Here is a 22808-nt window from a genome sequence, read left to right on the forward strand (position 1 = left end):
TTCACCGCCGGAGTGTGACCCATTTTCCAGAGTGGATAAAAATCCCCCGGCACCTCCTGGCTAATTTCTCTGGTGCTCAACGCCACGGAGACGGAGGGAGCGAGCGAACTCTGACATGGCTCCATATCTCACTCGAAATCGGCCACCGCGAGCTGGTTCTGGTTTCTGGTCGGCGCTCGCTCGGGCCCCGACTCGCGAGCGCTCGCGCAGCCTCGGCTTGCCTGCTGGTAGATGTAAACAAAAGTAAAATAGTCAGCTGGGCTCCATGCTGCTGTGTGTTGCTTTGCGAGCCGGCCGGGATTTTATTGATCGCGAAACCCCTCTTTTGCAAGCGAGGCGGCGAGAGAGGAGCGCCTTGCGCGCGGCCGCTTATGCAACCTGCTGTGCTCAGATTGGGAGAACTTGTGTTTGTGTGCACCTTTACCACTCTCAACCAACTTTTGCTTTTATTCGCAGCAGCGCTTTCGGGATTATTATCATTCCGGCCACCGCGTCCCGAAATCAAATTAAGCGTGTACCAAAGCACGGCGCATCTGTTGACAATGGAAAATCGCGTCGTTTGACAGGCTTCGCAGCCCGCTTTCACTTTCCGACCGGCGACATGAGATGATAAGGTCTCCCGAGTGACAGCCAGCGCTGTACATAAATAAAACCAGCGCAAAAGTTTGGCTGCGAATCACGAGAGGTGCCGGGGTTATCTATCTCGTTTTTCGGACGAGGTCTCCATTTTTCGCGGGGCAAACTGCGCGTCGGCGGAAACGTTCTCTGTGTGCTCGGCGGCACGTACATTAAAAATGATTTATCTTGTCGTCGGCCCGTATTCCAGAAGCACGGAATTCGGACGGACGCGCGACCGAAACTGCGTAGTTGCGCAATTCGCTGGCAAAATCCGTTGCGTATGTATTCAGCGGGCCCAAGCAGCCTGCGAGCAACCACTCTCTCTCTCTCTCTCTCTCTCCTTTTACAAAAGTCAATAAAGTACGCGTGCTGTGGAGAACGTTGCGCGAAAGAGGTGCCACCACCACGGCACCAGCCGAAAAGTTGTTTTGGTGCCGCGCAATTTCCACACGCCGACGAACAGTTATTCCGCTCCTCTGCTTGCTCCTTTATTTTTTATTTCTATTTCGAACTTCTCTTGCTGCCTATATTTTCGTAAGAAAGTAGAATGCTAACTGTAAATGCGCCGCCAAAAAAGAAGAGCTCCTTCCGCGAGCGCGCTCTCTCTCCAAAGTGCGTTGTGTTTTCCGCTTATTTTTTTTATCGCGCAATTAAAAATAAGAGTCGGCTGATGAAACTCGTGCTCTCGAATATGGCGGCTATGTTGCAAAAATCTGCTGCTCTTCCTGCAATTAATGGTGGTTGCGAAAGCCACGCCGTGAAACACCGATCTGACACGCGGTATTTTCCAGCACTTTGTTGTTATTCAAGTGTGACACTCTATATGCATGTGGCGAAATTATTTTCATTGTTCTTTGGAGGTCGCGCGGTGCTCCAAAGTGTGTTGTGCTGTGCTGCTGTTGGTCGCGGTGGCACAAATTTTTATCGCGTTCACGGAAAAAGACACACAGCACGTCCGCATCAGTCCGTGACCTACCTTAATTAACTAAATTTGATGGTAGGTACATAAAAAGGAACGAAAACCTCGGATTTCGACATCGTCATGCATGAGTTTCGATATTCGCTGCCGCTTGCATGCAGCTCCGGACGATAGTGGATAATAAAAATGAAACACGCTGCTCTTAACTCAGCTGCCCGCGCGCAAGGCCCGGCCTTGATTTTAAATTATTACATTATATATATTTATTTACGTATCCGCGCCGCACGTAAACGGACTTGGGTCGCTTGGGACAGATTCATTTGTAAATTGTAATTAGCCTTTCACTCCGGCTGGAAATTTATGTGACAGACGGACAGATTTAATATTAAACCGCCGCCGCTGCCGCCATCGGTTTAATTTGATTTTACCAACGAGAAAAAACTAAAACCGCCAGGATAAAATCGCATGCACATATGGTAATTATTGATTCAAAAGCAACCGCCTAGCAGGGGTTTAAACGAAAAAGCCGCCGGTTGTGCGAGTGAGTGAGCTTTTGCCTTTGTGAGTTGTGACACACACACAACATAAATTTTCTTGCTAATAAAACACGCAACCAATTATTATTATTTTGGGAGATCGAACGAGAGATTTACAGCCGAGTTGTTTCCTGCTCTCATAAAAAAGTCAAAGCCTCATTTGTTATACACCGCTGTGCGCGCATGCATACACATAGGAAGTGCAATCGAGGCAAGCTGACGCGCGAGTGCAGGCCCGTATGTCGCTGACGTACGCGTGTATAATATACCTGCTCGTCGACCCTCAATTTAGACCCATTAATTTTATTCAGCGCGAATCGAACAATGCATGGGCTGGATCCGAATCGAATAAATTATTCACCACGCAAGATCGCGGCTGCTGCCGGCATTGTTTCGCTGAAGCTCGCGAGTTACGCAATCTGAATTGCCGGCATGATGGTGTGTTTGCACGCGGTGGCGGAAAATTGACTCTTTGTGCGCATCTGTCACTTGCGCGTGGATAATGAAGGCTATTCATACACCGCACACTTAAAACGCATTGTTTGCCTGCGTTGGCACTCGCCGCGTAAACAATATACGCCCGATTTGCAAATTTCTGCCACTCGAAATAAACGCGCGCGGCCTTCCATTCAAATTAGCTCCAATTAAACGTCGATCAGGCGGCCCTGACAGCAGTCTCGGCACCAACCTTCAGTCAAATTTCCGCCACCGAAACTTTTTTGGACCGCACCCTGCGGTGCATTACTGCCCACGCCCATCGTGCTTCACACTCGCTCACCATATGTGCAATTCGCTCGGCGCGCTCACGTCAAAAGTAATAATGTTTGCCGTTCATAACTGACCTTCTTTTTGCGAGGCGTATCGATCTCAAGGTCGTCCATGGCGAAGTCGGCGTCCAGAACGACACCTTCGTCCTGTTGCCAGGAACCACCGTTGCTTAAGGGCGGCGATGGAGTGGACGAGCCGCGGCCGTTCAGGGCCCACGAGTAGGTCTCCGAGTCGTGACTGCTGCGGGGCGACAGCTCCGAACCTGCGAACAAGAAGGGAAAGCCGCAGGTTAGCCGAAAATCGCTTCTGTGCCGGCGCGCGCTAATGACACAGCACTATTGTTGGCTAGGTCAGTGGTGACTCTTGCAGAAAGAAGCAGTTAGCTACTAATTTCGTTCGCTGATTCGCGACCGTGAAGGAATTTTCGTGTGTTAAGCCAGCAAGCGGCGCCGAAAGATGGATTGTTCATGCGTTTTGTGCACGCAGCTCGCTCCTGCCGGAGCAATCAACTCGCATTAATCATTTCAGAACCGTATATACGCACGCCACATCCACATTTCCAACTTTTCTTCTGCTTCGGCCGTTTTCAACAAAAATCCACCTGGCTGTATTTTTTTTTACCAAACAACTTCCTTGTATGTGTAAATCGACGACGTATTCCCAGAGTCTTTGTGCGCATTTCGTGGCCTCAAAAGACATAGCAGCAATTGGAATTGGAAAGTGACCGTTTTCGTTCGCCATTAGGTGCTCGCGCTGCTGTTTTCCAGGGCCATTATAGAGATGTTTTCCAGTGATTCTGAATTAATTACCGAGTCGTGCAAGTACTGTTGGATTCCGTTTAAAATCGTGCTCACCCGCACCATTGCCGTTCCCTCTTTCTTTATTGTTATTACAGCAAAAGCTTTTATTTTCCCTGATGCTCTGCTGCTCATCTCAACACCATAAATTAGTCTTGTGTTACATTGTACTCGAAGCGCGCATGATGTGGATTGTGTTACTGAAAGATTACAAAACTACTGCCTTTACGCCTTTAGTTCGGTAAATAATTAACGGGTACCGACAGACAGACGGCCACCTCAATAAATATCGTGCGCGAATGAAGTAAATCATGCTCATATTTTAATACGACGCGACCGAAAGCGATAATGATTGGTTCTGCCGCGAGCCTAATTACGAGTATGTATGGGATGCAACCACGAAAATATCATCTTGCTCCCCGGGGACACGATGGGCAGCGCATCATGAAGTGCAGCAGAAGCAGCAACACATCATCTGACCCGCAGGAAAAGATTCTCTCTGTGAGATTTTGTATAACAATTTATCGGAATGAAAACGGCTGTTAATCGTAATTACGGATGAATGGGAAGATCGTGAGGCAGGAAATAATAGAAATGATGGGAAGGTGCGTTGCTTGGGCGGTTTATCTCGAATACCAGCCGCTTTTCGATATGGAAAATTATGAATATAATGACCGTGGTTGCGTTTCAGAAATTCCTCGGAAAATAATGCAGGCGTGAGTGTGGCTATAAAAATTCCCTTTTGCTCTCGCCGCAAAATTAATGCCCTTATTAGAGCTTGAAAGGCCTTTGTTGGACAATGCCAACCAACGAGTGGGTTAATTTGAAATTAAAATGTAATTAATATTTCTCCGCGTGTCCATAAAAAAGGGATAAAGCTGCAGTCAGCAGTCTAATTACCACTTTTCCACGTCGAGTATGCATGAATTCAAATGGAAAGCACACACAGAGAGCGCCGGCTAATTGCTGGCTGCTTTGGAACAAAAGTCCGAAGCGCGTTATTTCAACATTTCATTTGTAAGGCAGCTGCAGTTTTGACATACAAGCCAGCATAAAATTTACCTCGGCCGCTGGCTGCGCGCGGTTGGAAAACAAATATTGACCTGCACGTGCGATCGGCAAAATGCTTTGAAAGCAAAAAGCCGCCTTGTTTCGCGTCGGCCGGCACCTCATAAAAGTCTGTCGGCCTCCAAGTGTGATATGCTGAATTTATAACTAGGCGCCAATTAGCCTTTTAATATGGACGTCGGGTGCGCCCAAAATAAATTCGCGCACGCCGTGACCTTTTAGTCTGCACCAACGTTGTGTGGGTTGCGGCAGCTTCAGCACAAGCAGCGAGGGGTGTTTTCCGCGTAGGCCGAAACCGCCCTCGCTCGGCGGCTCGCTCGCTGCTGCTGCTGCAGCAGCCTCCTGCTTTGACGTCATTGCCGCTGCTCAAATACAAATCAGCCTGCCTGCCCGTGACGTAACTACCGGATAAAGTTAGTGAGCGCCCAAAAGCGTATGATTCGCTCTCTGGGTGCAAGGAGCGGTTTGCGTGTGGGTGGTTTTTCGGACGCCAGCCCACTCATTTTCCCTGTTGACGTGCACAGTCATTTATTTTTTAAACGCCTGGTGACGTACATAGATGCGCGGAAATTTTGCGTCGGATGGATGACTCGGCCTCGTCCTATGGAATTGCGGCTGCCGCAGGGCTCTTCTACTATACATGCTGCTTTAGGAAACAAAATTTCACTTCGCGATGGGATAGGTGAAATTCATCGTTAGTTGGTGGGTATAAAAAATACTGATTTTGAGTATCCATGCGTGCAGTTGGGTGCTACCCTGAATGGAGAAGAGCTACTTTGTTTACTTTTACACTCTGCCTAATGGAACCTGTGATTTCTGCTTGAGTAAGAATTATCTAAATGTAAATATTGTATTTGGCCTCAATTTAAATAAATATTCAACCTCATTGAGTGATATTTTAAAATAATGTTGTGTATACCACTATTTGTTCTGAGTTATTACGTTAAAACGCTTAACAGCCTAAACACAGCTCCAGTGCTAAGTTGTTTATTGGTTGTAAAAACAGAGCCGGCGTGACAATTTTTTAGGAATATTTACTATCAAAACAGGAAATTTTTAGCCTCATTCAGCGTTGACATTGGGATTGGCTGCACAAGAGCATCCGTCGACCCAATTTTCCGATTTAACTGCTGCACAGTCAGCGTTCTAGATTTGGAAAAGCCGCAATGCGCGCGCTCGCCCAGCCAGCCGGCCGACGTTGCATAAATAATTAACAAAGTTGCAGCGGCATTGTATATTTATTATTGAATAATAGCACCGGCACCGGCCGGCGTTGGCTAGTTTGGATGTCAAGCTGCCACTCCGTGAGCGTGCACCATTTACGTGGCCTACTAAAAAGTGGAGCAAGAGCTACATGCGCCGAGTTTGCGCCGCCTCGGCAGCTATATCTGGGGTTCGCCGCTGCCACTGCCGCTGCTGCTGCCGGCTGGCGAAAGTGTGGGTGAATGGAGTGCAGGGCCGTTTTTAAACTTCTCCGCTGGCGCTCGGAGAAAATTCCACTTTCACTGCCGGTGCCATTAAACTTGCACCCAAAACCCAAAGCAAAACAATGCTTGATATAACGCGGGCGCAAAATGTGTAGTGAGAGTTTTTGCCGAGCTCCGCGGCAAAAAAGTGAGAGTGTTGATGGAAGTGGCTCCTTTCTCTCTTTCGCAAGCTGTGCCGGAATTTGCCAGCCAATTACTAACAAGCGTCGAAAACAAATGACACAGAGATAAGATAAGCCCTTAGAATGAAAAGTACGCTCGGTACACGCAATTTTCTATATTTGCGAACTAGGCTAGTTACATAGAGGGCAAACATTAAAGATAAGCTGCTGGCGAAAAATTAGATTTGACGCGGACTGTTGCTGCGACTTTGACATCGGATTCGTTTTCCAGGACACACCCTGACACATTTCCCTTGGCCGTCACGCGGCTGTGGCGGCTGGCGTCAATTAAGTTTTGCCGGAAAAGTGACACGCTTCCCGTTTTCGAGGAAAACCGACCCGATTTTCGCGCTGTCTGTCAATCCGAACGCGAACGAAAATCAATCAAAAACCCCGGAATTGTCAGGCTCTTGCTCCGCGAGAGAGAAGCCGGCCGGCCTTGGATGCCGGCTACACATGCTGTTGCTGTTGGATGGGGAGATGTTCTCTCGTCGTCGCTGTTTTCGTTCGCTGGCAAGGTCAAATTAATGATAAGTGCGGCCGTTTTTCCCAACCGTAACATCGACGCGCGCGCGAAAGGCAAAAGTCAACCGAAAATGCATTCCACCATTATGTATGTATGGGCGCGAGATAAAAAGGTGCATCGATCACGTCGATTGTTATCTTCTCGGATCGCTGGTGCAATACATTACTCCGCGAGATTAAGTTGAACCCTCGCAATGGGCGGATTGCATGTACATAATCCTTTCTCTGCTCTGCAAACGCGCAAGAAGAGCGAGAGGGAGATCTATTAGAAAAGATTAGGTCGGGATTTATTGGGGCTGTAAATGAAATAATCGCCGGCGTAGGCTGCCGCGTGCCTGGGTAATGCACACAAATGAAATGTTGTGTGCCGCGCATTTGCTTCTCTCCTTATACATATTACTTTCTAAGAATGAGTGTTTGTAAAATGCATTTATACACAGCAACGTCAAGGCTATTTTGCGCAACATCTCTCCGGCGAGGTGTGCGAGGATAATATTAGCAGCAACAGCAGCCTAGCCCGTCGAGAGCGAGAAAATATATATACACACACACAAACACTCGCGCGCGCGTACACAGCATTATATCCTTGCACTTCCAGCCAACCGGCTGCTTTTGCGAAATTCAAGATTGTGATGCCGGCCGGCAGCAAGGCCGCAACGTGACTTGTACGAAAATTCGCAACGTCAAAAGCAGCGGCTGTGTGTTTCATTTCGCGTCTCTTTGTATTCATTTGCATTTGACGCCGGATTGCGAAAGTAACAAGAAGCGCGCGTACGGCGGAGGGAAACCAAAAGTGTCGTGCGCACTTGTGGGAGAATATTGATCTTTGAACAGCAACGGCTCACACACTTGACCTTGGTGAGCGGGAACGTCCAAATCTCATGCTCAATCGAATATATCACACTTTGTCTTCGAGATTTGATGGGGATATTTGTTTGTTATTGTATAACATACACAAACTGAAACTTATCAGGCCATAGGGTTCTGGGCGTTGTAAACATTTTCCTGCGCCATATGCTCAAGCTCTTCTCCCTTCCTTCTCGGTGGCGTTGCGGCTGTCTGTGACATGGTTTACTGATGTGCACATAAAAATGCAGTCTGTGGGCTGCACCAGGCAGTGTAAACAGCCGGTCGCATTCACACAGCAAGCTAGGTTTATCTTCTGGCGTATCTGATGATAACCATGACGTCACGACATTAAGTTTGGCCATGACGCCCTATCTCGGCGCTGATGCATTCGACAAGGCGAGCAAAAGTTCTCCCTGGAGCACTGTGCCAGATAATGAAAAATGAACCAATAATTCTGGTAGCCAATGTGCAATCAGCCTGTGGTTTTCCAACCACGGTCACGTTCTAAGGCGCGAAAAGTTCAGCTGCGGCGAGGAGATGACACAACGGCAAGATTTATCTTTATTTGTTTCCACAAAAGACGTCGGCTAACGAAATAAACCACACGCGCGTGCTCCCTCTTGTCATGTGATAAGCCCCCCGCACGCGTTTTTATTTTTTGCTTTTATTCGCAACCAAAGAGAAGAATGGGTGGACGACAAGGAGAAATTCAATTACGTCAATCAGAAGTTGCACATCATCAATTTGGCGCGCACACATGTCGTCGCTTACATCACTAGCCGCGCGCCGGCAAAATGCAGGTTCATCACGAAATAATTACAGAGAGCCAGAGCAACCGATCGTCATGCTGTCTGCAGTAGTCATTATTTTGAGACGCTGCTGCTGCTTTTTATCAGCTCGACGCACGTGATGGAAAATGCAGGCGGGCATTATATGACTCCCCGCGCTCCACTGTTGTTGCTGATGATGCCGACGATGGTTTTTATCTGCCGTTATCATAAGACTGCCCATTGTCTTGTAATTATCTCCCAAGTGCACGGGTATGCGCTGAATTGAAGAGAGAACGAGCACGCAGGCTCCCGTTCGGGGATTTACGTCACATTTGTTATATCGCGCTTCTATCAGTCGTAGAACTAGAAATAATAGGCTCCTTTGTGTTGAGGAGCGAGCTGTAGAGAAGAGAACTGCGGCTGATAATAAATATTGGGTGCACTATGGACAAAGTGGGCCGTGGATTGTTTATTTTGACTTTCTAGGATTTATTTCGATGAGCAGGTGCGCGCAAGCCATAGCTGGAAACGAGACTGCGAGCATAAAATAAAATTTTATTGCTGCACGGAAATGCCATTACTTTTAATATCAGATCTGTTTATTCCGCCTGATGCTTTTACCCTAAGCGACGGGTATTGCAATTTTCCTGCCATAAATCCGGCTTGAGAGCGTAAATTGAGCCAGCCATTAGTGAGAACACTGCATATAATATGTATTCTGTCGAAAGATGTGTCGTACAAAAAGGCGAGTTCACCCTTGGCAATCGCGGCATATTGACCGGTTACGTGCGCAGGAAGGATGCACGATTTTATTATTCCGGGCACGGCGTTCGTGTGAGACACGCACGGTCGGCCTGTTTTATTGTAGCACCTTCCAGGCAGCGTCCAAAAATTTCGCAACACCAGTCGGCTGGATTTCAGTAAAGAAGAGCGCGCCGCGCGGCGGCGAAAGGCGGCCTACCTCAAGCGCAGCCACTGTGGCCTATTCGCAAAATGTGCTTGGCGCGCCGAATCGTGTGTGTGGAGCGCCATTGCGAAAGTGTGCAAATTTCGCCTTTGCACACGCCTCGCTCGCCGAGACTGCGCCATTTCAGCTCTGCGCTCGCCTAGAGAGAGCGAGAGTAACGGCCCAGGGTTGCTCTCCCTCTCGCCGGCCGGCAGCCGCCCTGTTCGCGAATTGCGTCGTACTCTCTCTCTCGCTTGCCTATTGCCTAACTGCGCAGTTCCCCGGACGCCCACGGACAGCACACTATAATGCCACGCCGTTACCGCCTTCCCGGAAAATTCACTTATTTTGTTTTTACTTGCTAACACTCGGAATGAGTACCGGGAAACGTGGATTAAGCCCAGCGCGCAGTTGTTCTCAACAAGTTCTCGTTCCAGCCAGCCGGTGTTGGATATTTATGGCGATTTTCCGGAATCACGCAGAATGGATGGCGCGATACTTTTCCTCGTTTTGCGGAAAGCGTTTAGCATCAAAAAGCCATTTATCTAGAACAATTTCAGGAAAGCACACTGATGCATATGTAAATTAACCACCAATCGATTTTGAATGTCCAAATAGCATTTTCGCTCGTCCCCTCCCTCTTCTTGCGCAATATTCCAAGGTTGGAATATTTGCACATACACTTGACCGAAGGCTGTTAATGCCTTTGCCTGGAGTAAAAAAAAAACACTCTAGAAGTTTAAGGCAGCGCGTTTTTTCTCAACGCACGAACAGATTGTCCTAGGCCTTCTCCTGAACCTGTCAAAGAAAATCATTGCCTATTTAAGTGTGGCGAACTCGCTGACGTCAGCACGGCGGCAGACACACGAAGGTGAACAACACAACAGCAGCTCGCACGCGCGCTGCTGATGAAAATGACTTTGTGCACGTGTGATTGAAAAGACCATACGCTGGTCACTTATAGAGTGGAGTAGAAAATGAAAATTTTACTGAAGGTTGTTGCGTTACTTTGTTTAGAGAAAGGCTGTGAGATTACTGCGTGTGATTGCTTAATAATCTCGGGCAGCGAGCTCTCTGGCTCTGGAGAGAGATGAATTATGTCGCCTATTGTGTGAAATCCACTCTCGGCTTTAGACTAATATCGCGCTCAGCGGAGAACTGTGACATGAGTTATTACGCATTTTGAATGCATACTTTGTAGCCTAGAGAACAACAGAAGTGAAATCAATAGAAAAATAATATCAACGGGTGGAGAGAGGAGCGGAGATTTATCATTGGAATACGCCGCGCACGCCTTTTATTTTAAATGCCGTTCTCGCAGCAGAAACATAAATATCTACAGTGTGTAAAAAGCGTCACGCCATCAATTTTCCAGCAACAGCAAGAGATGCATTTCTCTCACTTTTACATAATTAATTGCGTCCAGCTAAATGTAGCGAGGTTCCATCCGCTTGAAATCAGAGCTCGCACGCATGGAAAAGTTCTGAGGATGTAACAAAAAGTTTGCCGCTTTAGGATAAACACCTCAACTTGTTGACAGAGGGCGTTTCATAGAAGAGAAACCTCACTTGGCACTCAATAACAACGATGGGTATAAAGGAAAATAGTCGGTATGAAAATATTGCATGCTCATTTTGAAAGAAATTCGTGGTGTTGTGATAAGACAAAGAATAATAAATTTTTTTGTCGTGCATGTCTTCTCTGCTTAAGCAGCTTATTGGAGATCCTCGCTCGGGGCGTGTTCGTATTTTTCTGGCCGATTTTATCGATCACGACCGGCAGAATAATAATTTTCACTTTGGCCTGCCAAAAGAAGTTACGGCTGGCCAAAATCATGAGGTTTAATTCTGATATATATGTGCCCTACTTGTTACAATAAAACGTGTCAAAACGTCCGCGAAAGGCGTGTGGCGAAACTTTGTTCTTTTACACATCATATCAGAGCGGCAAGAGCCACTTTCACTCCTTGAGTCGCGCGCGACTGCGGTTTGCGAAGTGCAAATTCAATTTGCATGATAATAAAATGAGTTCCTTGATACCAGGGCCAAGTGCATTATTTTAATTCACAATGGCATGCAGCTGAGTACTTTCACAATTGTTCTTCGCAAAGCTGTCGTGAACTATTACTTGGACGGCTTTGCGTCGAGGGACGACTACTGCCGACTTTCCGCTTGCTTTTCACGGCAGACTGAATTACACGCAGCTTCCTATATAGTTTGCCTGCTGCCGGCGTGAATTTATATCACGATCGTCAAGGCATCAGCTGCTAATTGCGAGGAGAGGCGCTAAGCTATCGCGCGGGTGAAAATGTAGGTGACATTGCAATCTGATCTACTGCCGCGAGCTTGGCAACAAAGAAAATAAAATCTTGCACAGCCAGCGCTGTCAGCTCTCGAATGCACCCGAGTGGCTCTCTCATTATTTATTGTTCACATGCACGCCGTGTTGCATAAGAGGGGGGTAGGATAATAAATACGCCGGGCGAGATGTGCATGGGCGATCGTCACGTATTATGCAATTTTTACTTTTATACCGATCACGCTCAATTGGAGTCGCGACTGTTGCTGGCTGAATGACAATGTGCAAGCCATTTACACGGGAAAGCTTTTAAGGAGGAAGTTGAGCAAAACGCTAGTACTATGCACATAATTTATGCATGCAAAATCGAGCAGCAAACTAGCCGCTCTCTCGGCAGTGAAACTGAAACTGCGAGCAGCAGTAAAAAGCGAGAAAACGCGCACATCAGCAATTTTACACACACATTTATATATCTCGACGCAGCCAGCCAGCCAGCCAACCGGCCGAGCTCAGCTGTACCGCACAGATGCATTATTTTCCGCTGCAGCTGCAGTCTCGCAACAGTTTATGCCATATGAAAATGCGTCAGCCACCTGTGACTGTGAGCGATCTATCCGCTGCTAATAGGAAATTTCAAAGAACAACGTCGGCCTTCACGCTGTCATGAAGGTGCATTGGCATTTCGCAAATAGGTGCAGCTGCGTGCTGACGCACCGTGCGGTGCAGGGAATAAAAAAAGAAAATGTGCCCATTTTCCGTCGCAGCAGCTCGTCACGACCTTCCTCAAAAAGTAGCGGAGCGGCTGCCCTGCTGACGACGCCCGCTCGCTTTTCCGCCGCTGGAAAAGTGTGAGTGGCGTGAAGCGGTGGCCATGGTCAATGATCGATACAAGAGCGAGCCGCAGAGCAGCGAGCGCGGCCTTGGCGTTGTGCGCCAATAAAACATGGCAGCAGCAGGTTGTTGATCTTTTTGAGGACGCCAGCGATAAAGCGACCGATCGCGCGCGCGCACACACACAAACGTACGAAACTGCCCCTTAGCAGGTTTCTTCACTTCTCTGCTCTCTTATTACAGACCAATTTCGCTGATAAGCGAGCGCACTAACTTTTTATTACGCAAAACGGCCGAGCGCTTTGTTTAACTCGCTGGCTAAAACAAAAGATATCACGCGCCGGCCGGCCGCTTCTGATAAAAATGACTCGATTGCATGTTCACAGGCAAAGACTTGCTAGGGTCGTCAGAAGTATTTGACTCGTCGTTAGTTGAGCCTTAATAACAATTTTCGGAGCATAATTTTTCTCCCATGTCGGACGCTATTAAAAAGCGATTTGTCGGTGAAAAACACAGCAACAAATTAAGTTAGCTGAAGCGGAGATGAATGCTTTACTCGCGATCGAAATGCAGAGGGCGAATTGCTCAATTGGGAACAAAAATAAGTTCGCGGCATTTAGCTGGTGCTCGCCGCCGGCCGGCCGGCGTTCGAGCAGTCTAAACAAGCGAGGCACGCTATACTCTTGCATTGGCTGAGGCTTTGGGTCGTCAAACTCTGCGAGCGTTGTTAGGTCATTAGCCGCAAGAAAAGCACAGCAGAGCCCGGCAGTAGGCTCGCTTTGAGAGTTGCACGCTATATTATGATGATCCTCAACATGATCATGGTGGTGGGTACCGTTTTCCGGCAACTGCTGCTTTTTCGGCGCGCAAGCAACAAAGTCCGCGGCGTAGTGACGCTTTGCGAAAGCCCGGTTGGCTTTTACTCGCTTTTCGATGGAAGTAATAAACAAAAGCCGAGAGCGGCGGCAGGGTATTTAACCGATTCGGCGGCGGGTGACGCAAGCCGGCCAGAATGTTTCAGCCACAAGGGATTTTCCGTTTCCTGAGCGCGGAACAAGTGACAATGACTAATGAGTGTATTTACTCTGAAAAAGTAGGCTTATTGTCGCAAGACGATGTGAGACGACGCCGTTTTTTTGTGGTCAAAAGGGATTTTTGCAACCAGTACATAGAATCACGACATCAAAAGATTCTGCTACTGCCTCACGTCAGCTGAAGGCTCGCGTGCTGTACATACGTTAGTATATACAAGCGATGTAAAAAACAAAGAAGTGGGAGGGAGGCTCTCTTTGTGTTTTTCGACGAATAAATCTTTTAAGGAGATTCTCGTACAAAAACTGATGGGACTATAATTTAAAACAGCTTCTGCTTCTTCCACTTGGCCACTTTGAATTTATATATAAAACGATCAACGTTACAGCTTTAATATATCCTCTGCCAACCGTTGCTCAGCGTGGTGAGATGAAAAAAACAAGTCTGCCGGAGACCTGCGATGTTAAAAAACCGATCCCGAAACACGTTGATCGAAGCGGAGAGAGAAAAGTCGGCCAGGTTGGTGCAGATACGCACCTTGAAAAGAGTGGCGCGCTTAGTAATGATGTTTTGTGGCCGAAGGCCATTTCGGGACCAGGAAAAATGAATACATTTCCTTCTCCGCTTTTTACGCGTGTGGTGTTGTTATTATTATTATGTAGTCGAGAGGTTAGGATTGACTTTGGGAGTGAGCTACGAGATTCTGGTCTTGCAAGTTTCGGATTGCCGTTGGGCACAGCCCAAGCGGACAGGTTCAAGACAAGGAAGGAAGAATCATAGTACAATGGCAGACTCGGAGTCGTCGTGCGCGTATCCCCTACCGTTTTTTATTCTCTTTTTTTATCACAACACGAAGAGCATGGAACACCTGACTTCTCCTCTTTTTTTATTATTAAACAACTCTCCAGATCATGACTCATTCTGTCTGCCTTAATTTGCTCGTCGGTAGTTTTTGCATCATAAAGCAATCAGTGTAATTGGCCCCGGTTGCTCTTTTTCCACACAGCTGGTGGCGCAGAAGAGGATGTACGTAGCATAAATTTTTACAAGTCTGGAGAAATGGGCCGGAGGTGACGCAGTGAGGAAGATTTGCGGCTACTTACCATCGATGTAGTACGGCCTGGGGGAATGAGGGCTGCACGAGAGGCTCATCAGCACCAGGGCGGCGGTGCACTCGTTCATACAGTCCTGGTTGTTCTCGTCCGAGGGACTGCCGTTGCCGCTGCTGGGCCGTCTTTTGCGCGACCTGAAAGCACAATGGACAAACATTGATGATACAGGTTGATGGCAAAAAAATGGGAGCAGCTATAACTACGCACAAAGCGGACAGAGTGGAAATGAAAAATCGCTCTCGCTCGGCAGCATCCACGCTTATTATGCAATGACAAGAATGGGAAGTTGACCGCGCGCAAGAGAGTTGCATTATTCAGCGGAAAACACTTGCCTCGACGTCAAAGAAAAGGAAGATGCTATATATAAATAAAACGAAGATATATTCGGCATCAGCGGTTTTCACAGCTGCCGCTTTTGTGCGAAGCACTCGCTCGTCCAGATTAAACGAAGCATTTGTGTGGATGATGAATTAGACTCATTTCACACTGCTGCCATGCAGACAACAATGAGAATAAACCTTTTCAAACCGCGACGCATTGCAGAAAAAGTTATTTTCCTGTTATGCGCCGACGGTGCTTCGAGTGCGGATGGTTAAAAAAATTCGTTATCACTTCCTCCGCGCTTTGAGCTGAGCGGTGCATGAGGAAGCAATATTGGCTCTTAGTAAAGGATACATACAGATTTCACTTAGCAGGGATATTGTAGTCGACCGGCGAAAGAGTCGACAGTGTGCATTGGAGCGCGAAAATCCCTCGTACAAAAAAAACATGCATGGCAAGCTCTCCTTATTTAATTAACAGGAAATAATTTTCAACCTGAGCAGAGGTTGCGTTTAAAACTGCACGGCGGCCTGCGTTGCCCTGGCTAATAATTATTCAAATTTCCTGGCCGCGCTTATCTGCTCCCCCGCGTACGTATTCCCCGGCACTTGTGCTCTAATGGTGTGCATTCTGCTCCTCTGCATACACCCACCGCATAATTTAGAGCTAACACCGGCGCGGAAAAGGCCGTTTTTCCCAGCACCCACAGCGATCGAGATTTCCTCGCTGCACTCCTTTTATACACAATAAAAGCCACAAGGAGAGCATTTTGTCAGCAACGCGCGCCGAGGCTATTTATTTTGGTCATTAACTTTTACGCGTTTCGGCGAGAGGTATAAAAAAAACTTTGGAACTTCACACAAAGTGACTCTGGCCATTAATACAAACCCGACGGCAAGGCTACCGTGCTCGGTACACTTTCTTGATTCCTAATAAATATAAATGCCCCTGCAACTTTTCTATATATAAAAAGCTCGTCGGCGGCGGCGGTTGCTGCGGCCAACAGCAGGAGCACATACGTGTGGTCTCACACAGCGAACACAGTGCAGCACGAGTGCAACAGCATGTGTTCCCAGCCTCATTTCATGCTCGACAACGGCAATTGTAGATCAATTATTTATAATAAGAAAGTGCTCTCTCTCTCTCTCTCTCTCTCTCTCTCTGTATCCAGCAATTGCACTTGAGATGGAGAACACACTATAGTGCTCGATGAAAACCCTTTTTTGCTCAGAGCAGCTTGGATTCCTTCTCTCCATATCGACACATGTGCAAGAACGAGAAATTAATAGAAACGCAATTCTTCATCATTAAATTGTCAAACGTTATTTATATATTTGTCGTGCCTCGCCAGGCCACTTTTGCCTTTGTGTAGACATCGAATACAGAGTGTAATGATGTATTTATGGACTTTGAAGGAAAAAATACTGCTGTGTTGATGTTGATATTCACGTGTAATTTATTATGTTACCTGCCTTTGAGCAAAACAGCTCTTTTACATTAGGCAAACTAACTTAAGCGATAAAATGCGTTTGAAAAGGAAGAAAAATCGCTGTGGATGTATGTAAAAGAAACGCTTTTGTTGGGCTCGACACAAAATTTATTTAAACGGCCTGAGAATTTAAAAAAGTGTGTCGGGACCCGGGCTTAAAAAAGCGGAAGAAATCCAACACCGCACGCTTCGTTTGTAAATAAGAATCTGCATAATCTCACAGGATAAAACAGAAACAAATATGCATACAAAAAGACTGCAACAGTAAAAAGCGTAAAAACTTTCCCATTGCACCAACAGCGCAATGGGAGAGTTGCCTATCTTGACTTTCACAATAATGCAGCCTTATAGCATGCACATAAATAATTTGCGCGGTTAGAAAGCATCAGCGAAAAGCGAGCGCGTGCTGCAGAAAGCCCTATGCCGGCCGGCATTCCGAGCAAACTAATTTTGCACTGCAGCGACCGTGCAGAAATTTTCAATTGCACCTACAGCGAGCTGTGTATAAGCCGCTCCACTTGCTTTACTGAGTGAACACCGCTGCCGAATCGATACATAAGAGTGCACTCATTCCGTTGCTCGGTTGACCTATTTCCAGAGGCACGGGTCTTCGGAGCTCTGCGCGCGTGGTCCCGCAGAAAAGGGACCGGCCCCGCTTCCACTCTGCACACGCTGACCTATTTTCAAAGCTCTATCGATTGCTTCGTCTTAGCGCAGTCGTTAGTCGTTATGGGCAAATACACTACCTGCCCTGCTCCACGCGGATCGAAAAAAGTGGAATTTGCAGGGCGCTGCCGACAAAGTTTTTCCGACAGCCACGTGCAGGAAATTACTCTGTGCACGAATCGAGTTGCCAGGGAGGGAAATACTTCTTTTCCCTTGCTTGGCACAATGTTGAATACATTACTGCAAATTGAAAAGAGAGGGAAATGGAGTGAGAGGAAAGTTGATTGTGAATGCAAATCTCATGCAGAATGAGTCGGTCTTGCACTAAAAGCGTGCGAGCAAAAAGTGAAATTTTGCGTTTTCGATCCGATCCCTGTGCCAAGAGTGAAAACGGTCTCATTCGGCTTCAATCTGTCCGCGGAGGATTGAGTCATATTTCGGCAGTTGCCCACTTGGTTTCTTGTGTTTCAAGACTGCCCGCTGGCTATACTGCTGACGGGGGATCGATTTGCAACGACAGTAATTGGAAATCGTGGATGAAATAGGGGCTGAGCTGTTTTCAAGGGAGCTCATTAGTGGCTTTCTGAAGGCAGAAGCACGTAATAGCCAACTGACTTGCTGTGTGCGCTGCCTGCGATCGAGTAGTGAGCAGTGAGCCGAGCAGAGAATATCCACGGGAGAACCGGCAGTTAATGAGGATATAGGGGTTGTTTGCTGCGCTGGTGATTGTTTACACCTGAAGCTCGGCGATCAGGAAGACCCACAACGGCAGTGATACGCACTGCAGAGCAGGAAAAGGGTCAAAATGTGGCCAGCCAAAGAGTATAAAAGCGAGGAAAAACAAGGCAACACATAAGCCTCGTGTGATAATTGAATTATGGCACACAGCACGGGTGTTTGGTCACAAAAATATAATTCGCGCGGAAGCCCGAGGTACAGTTTTTTGCCCCCTCCGAGAGTGTGAAAAAATAGAAGGTTTCACATCGAGTTTTTTTAAACGAGTCACCCTTGTTTTATTCAGTGAGGCCCTTGCGCAGGTCTTCTATACATTACGAACTAGGTAGGTCACTTTCAAATTAAAAAAAATGCATTTCACGCTTGCAGTTTAATCGGATGAAAGGATGCTAAAGCTTCTCTCTTCAACCCGGCGTTTCGCCCCAGTTATTTGTAGGCTCTCGCTCTTCAATTCGCGCGCGCAGTGCAATTATTAAAAATGCTCTTTATCCTTAAGGTTGGTGACCTCGTTACAGCGCTTAAGCCAGGCAGCAAAATAATTTTGTATGAAACGTTGCGAGTGTGGAAACAGATCGAGCAAAATGAAAGAGTACGGTTTTCAAACCCTGTTGGCTCGACTGCGTTTTTCATTCTGCCGTTGTTACACTTTATGCATTGGCCGTCTCTCAACTCTCGCGAGCACAATGCTTTTAAATGCCAAATGAAAATGTCACTGCAAGCATAGCGCATCAGCCGCGCGGAGAGATGCGCCAGCAGCAATTCATCAACCGAGCCACGCCGGCCGGCAACAAATTTTAATTATTCATCCATTCAGCGTTGGCAGGCGTTCAAGTCTTTTAATTTAGAGACTTTGAGTGCAATTTGTTTCCAGATACACATTCTGCAGAATTTCATAACTTTGTGGTGCCAGAGTACGCCGCCGAAAAAGCAGCACTGTCCCTTTTTCTGCTGCGCTCCACTTGATCTAATTTCGGCACAAAAGCAGATAGGAATGTTTCGCAGCCGCGGAGAGTGTAAAAACGACGTGTCTGAATGAAAAAATAAGCTCGTCGCGAACTCTCTCTCTCTTTCTCAGGGATTACTCACAGCCGACCCCTGATTTCTCGTGTGCGGGCCGGGGTGTGTGCGTACAATTTGTTTATTGGTCGTGTCTGCCGAGAGTTCCGCGGCTAAAATTAGCCCAGTTGCCTAACCACCGAGCAAACCAGCCAGCGGCCGTGTCTTGTGCGTCAAGCCAAAACCTGATGCTCCCAAGACCGCCCTCGCTTGAGGCACCAAATTTATACACAGTCTGCTGACCGACGAACATCGCGCGTCCGCGCCCACTGAAATTTTTCGCGCATGGGTCTATTCTCATCATCAGGTGTTCACGCTGTCGGCTGATTCACCCGTCAGGATTTGCATAATTAGCGGATTCGCAGAGTAATTTGATGGATTGGCGTTGACGTCGTCGGCGAGTAATTTTTATCTCGCGCCACTTCATCCCGTCTTGCAGTCTGGTACCGAGAAGCAGCTTCCCGAGACCTAGATTTTGCGCCTGTAATTGCTGCGCGGCTCTTAATTGGCTCCAATTAGCTAACAAAACAAGGGCGTTCGTTATTATGGCACACTTAGTGCGCCCATAACGCTGCCGCAAGAACCCCCAGCCGCGTGCGCGGGTTGCTAGCTGGCCGCGGCTGCAGCGGTCCATCTATTTACTGCAAGAACTGCAATGTTGCATGGCGAGAGGCGCATAAGCAGTTTTTTTCCTTGGATTCAAACGGCAGAGAGCTCTCCGAGTATGATGACCCACTTAACGGCTTGCCAGCGCACAAATAATACATATCAAGTGCTCGCACACACCGTTAGCTGTCCATTCGCGAGTCTCGCAATCTAATAATGCATGTGTTTGCAGCGGCGGAATGCACTTCTGATATATATGCGTGCACATAAATAAGTACGCCAATCCCGCTGGCTGCGATTAAAGAAAAGCATTATGGTGAGTGCGGGAAATCAGCGTGCGCGGAGCCATTATGGCGAGAGTCGGGAAATGACTGCGTTTGTGTGTATGTTGTTACATAGATGCAATCACAAGCAACGGTATTCTCCGAGGCTATGGAGATCCCACACCGGTACAATTTGAATCTTTAATTGGTCACCTGCCCCAGGTCAGATCGGTTTGTGGTGCTTCGAAATGATTGTTTTGGCACGTTATAAATATTTAATGAGCAGAAGCAGCGCAGCATCCCAAGAGATTCGAACAAGGAATAACAATCGAATGGAATAATCTGATTATAATTTATTTAAATCGGTGTTAAAAAGCTGCTGGAAAACTCTAGTATGCGCATATATGTGTCGGCTAAAGGCAGCGAGCGATCAAGCGGACAACACCCTTACTCCAAGAAACCGGATCGATTGAGATTGATAAAAGTTGGACAATAAAAATCAAGACAAACAGGCTCCGCACTGGAGTAAAAGTCGCGCAAATGAAAAATTATCTAATTAAATCGAAACTACACTATAGCACTGTTTCAAAATCGCGCACCGAGAGCAGCGAGTAACGAGGCCACGAGTTACAACATCATTGGCACTAATAAATCAGAGGACTCGTTAATATTCGAATGCACGATGCGGGGGCCAAAATAGCGCCGAGTGGCCAGCCGGCTGGCCGGTCCGCCGGCAAGCCAAACACACACGACCCGGCCAGCTGTTTTTCCCGGCGGCTTTAATTCCGTCACGTGCAATTCCTCATTTGAGGTCCACATTCCGGTACGAAAAAAGCGGCCCACCGCGCGCGCGAGCTCAGGGCACTTTCAGCGAATATTAATTGTGCAACAAGACAATGCGGCTTGCGCCGGCCGTGCCGAGCGATGCCGCTGCCGCCGCCATATGATTTTTGCGCACCGGCTGAAAGAGAGTAGGGGCCTGTTTATGATGGAGAAACTTTTATTCCGCGTGACGTCATTCACCGCGGTGCTCGTGACAAAAGGTATAAGGAGGTGGTGGTATGTCGGTTCGGATCGAGGTCGGAGTTGCTGCAATCAGCTGCTTATATACTTAGCGCGCAAACCGAGCATAAGCGCAAGGTTGGCGAGATGCCGGCCGGCTCTTTAAATTTTGAGCCGCCTCGGCCGGCAAGCGGCCGGTGCGCGCGTTGACAACTGTGCCATATGAAGCAATTCCTCCCCAATTTTATTGCCTATTTATGGAAAGCGCGAGCCTCCCACGTCGGTCCGACAGTAACAATAATATTTGAATACTAATCTCGACCAGAACGTCGTAAAAGCAGCTGGCGGCATCGGCGGAACGACATTAATTCCCACCGTCTTCGAGAAAACACAAAAGTCGAGTGCGTGCACCCACCGTGCGGTGGTCGACTTTGTGTGATCGCGGTCCGTCTCCCTCTCGGTGTCGCGTTTCAACCACCCAGCCCACACCTTTCGAGAAGCAGTCCGATTTTCTCGCGAGTCCACCAACACCTGATACTTACGCAATCCGCGACCAGATGCGGGCATCCCGCGCGTTTCTCTAATTGTTCTCCAGCACATAATGTATTCTGCGACTTTGTAAGCTAGAAAATAAAGCCAAGCCACAGCCTAGGCGTGTATCAAATGACACACACGCTCTCGCACGCGGCCGGCTTTTGCTTCTCTCGCGGGCTGGAGCGAGCCCTGCCTAACTCTATTGAAACAGGAAATAAGAATCGTGGGTATGCTCTGCATGACCTTCAGTCAGGATTGTTATTCAATAACAACTTCTCTATTATTTCCATCGGCCGAGCACGCACGCACTTGATCGAATCCGCCGATACACATATCGCGTTTCAGCAGTCGCAACGCGTAACTCCAATTAGCCGCCGTGTAATTCACTTCAGGTACGCGTCCAAGGTGCGTACGCTAGGAGCGTTTTTTACAATCCTGTCTGGCCAGCGAAAGTTGCAGCTACCGCGATTCGCGAACTTTGGGTGGGCGCAGATATCGCGGAATGCGGTCAAGCCGGCAGGCAGTTCAAGGGGCGCCCTTCGTGAAAGGGGGCCCCGCTAAAGGGGTTGAATGGAGAGCGGCTCGCAAAAATTATTGTGAAACCAAAAGGAAATTGGTCGTTCTCGGAAAGAATTATATGGAAGTCTGGCGTTTCGCTACCGAAAAACGGTTTGGAGGGCGTTTATGGCGCAAAACGAGCCTCTAATTTGACACAAATTCCTAGAACGGCAACACGCGGGTTTTATTGCTGGATAATAGCCCGCGTACAAAGCAAATATAATAAAATTTGAGTGGCAAAGTGCACCATTTCTAGTGAAAATTCTGCTTTGGTGAAAAGCCATAAAATGCAATGCTGGGTCATCTCTCGGGAGAACGAGGGCTATATATGATGTGTGTTTCCGCGTTTGCAAAATTCCGCGAACGAACAATGCACGATTTGGTGGCAATAAAAATTACTTACGCAGCCCGCCTTTTAACAATTCCCCTCATCGTGTACTCATAGCATATGCAAGCACATGTAATCCCACTCAAACATCTCGCAGCACTCGAGGCAACGATTTCACTTCAATGTCTCTCTCGTGTAGCTGTGGTTATAGAGACAAGGCTACCATATACATATTATATGCCTGTGTATAGAGTTTAAAATAAAAAAGCGCGGGTTCAATTGCTCTTTGTAATTGTCAAAGTGTTCGTGTAGGTACTGAGCACGTGAAACAAAGTAATTGTAGAGTGGCAGTTTTGTGGGGGCACCGATATTATTAGCGAGCAAAAGCGACAAGGCCGACGAAAGATAAATTGCCCTACTCGGCGGCGCGCATACGTGTCTCGGTTTATGAGCCGTCTCTCTCGTACCCAAGGCGCACCACCTCTCACTCGAAAACGCCGTGCGAGTGAGTCTAGCAACTCAATCATTCATAG

The 22808-nt window shown here is 47.6% G+C and overlaps 1 protein-coding gene across 1 annotated transcript in view; it reads right to left on the reverse strand.

Moving 5' to 3' along the window:
- Window positions 1-22808, reverse strand: part of Glut4EF (Glucose transporter 4 enhancer factor) — a 48254-nt gene that overhangs the window by 18837 nt on the left and 6609 nt on the right. The window contains exons 3-4 of the mRNA XM_065494206.1: window positions 14709-14851; window positions 2916-3103 (exon numbers count right to left, since the gene is read on the reverse strand). Coding sequence (XP_065350278.1) covers window positions 2916-3103; window positions 14709-14851 — 331 coding nt within the window. The remainder of the gene's footprint in view (window positions 1-2915; window positions 3104-14708; window positions 14852-22808) is intronic.

The sequence above is a fragment of the Cloeon dipterum genome, chromosome X, assembly GCF_949628265.1.
Source record: "Cloeon dipterum chromosome X, ieCloDipt1.1, whole genome shotgun sequence".
Lineage (NCBI taxonomy): Eukaryota > Metazoa > Arthropoda > Insecta > Ephemeroptera > Baetidae > Cloeon > Cloeon dipterum.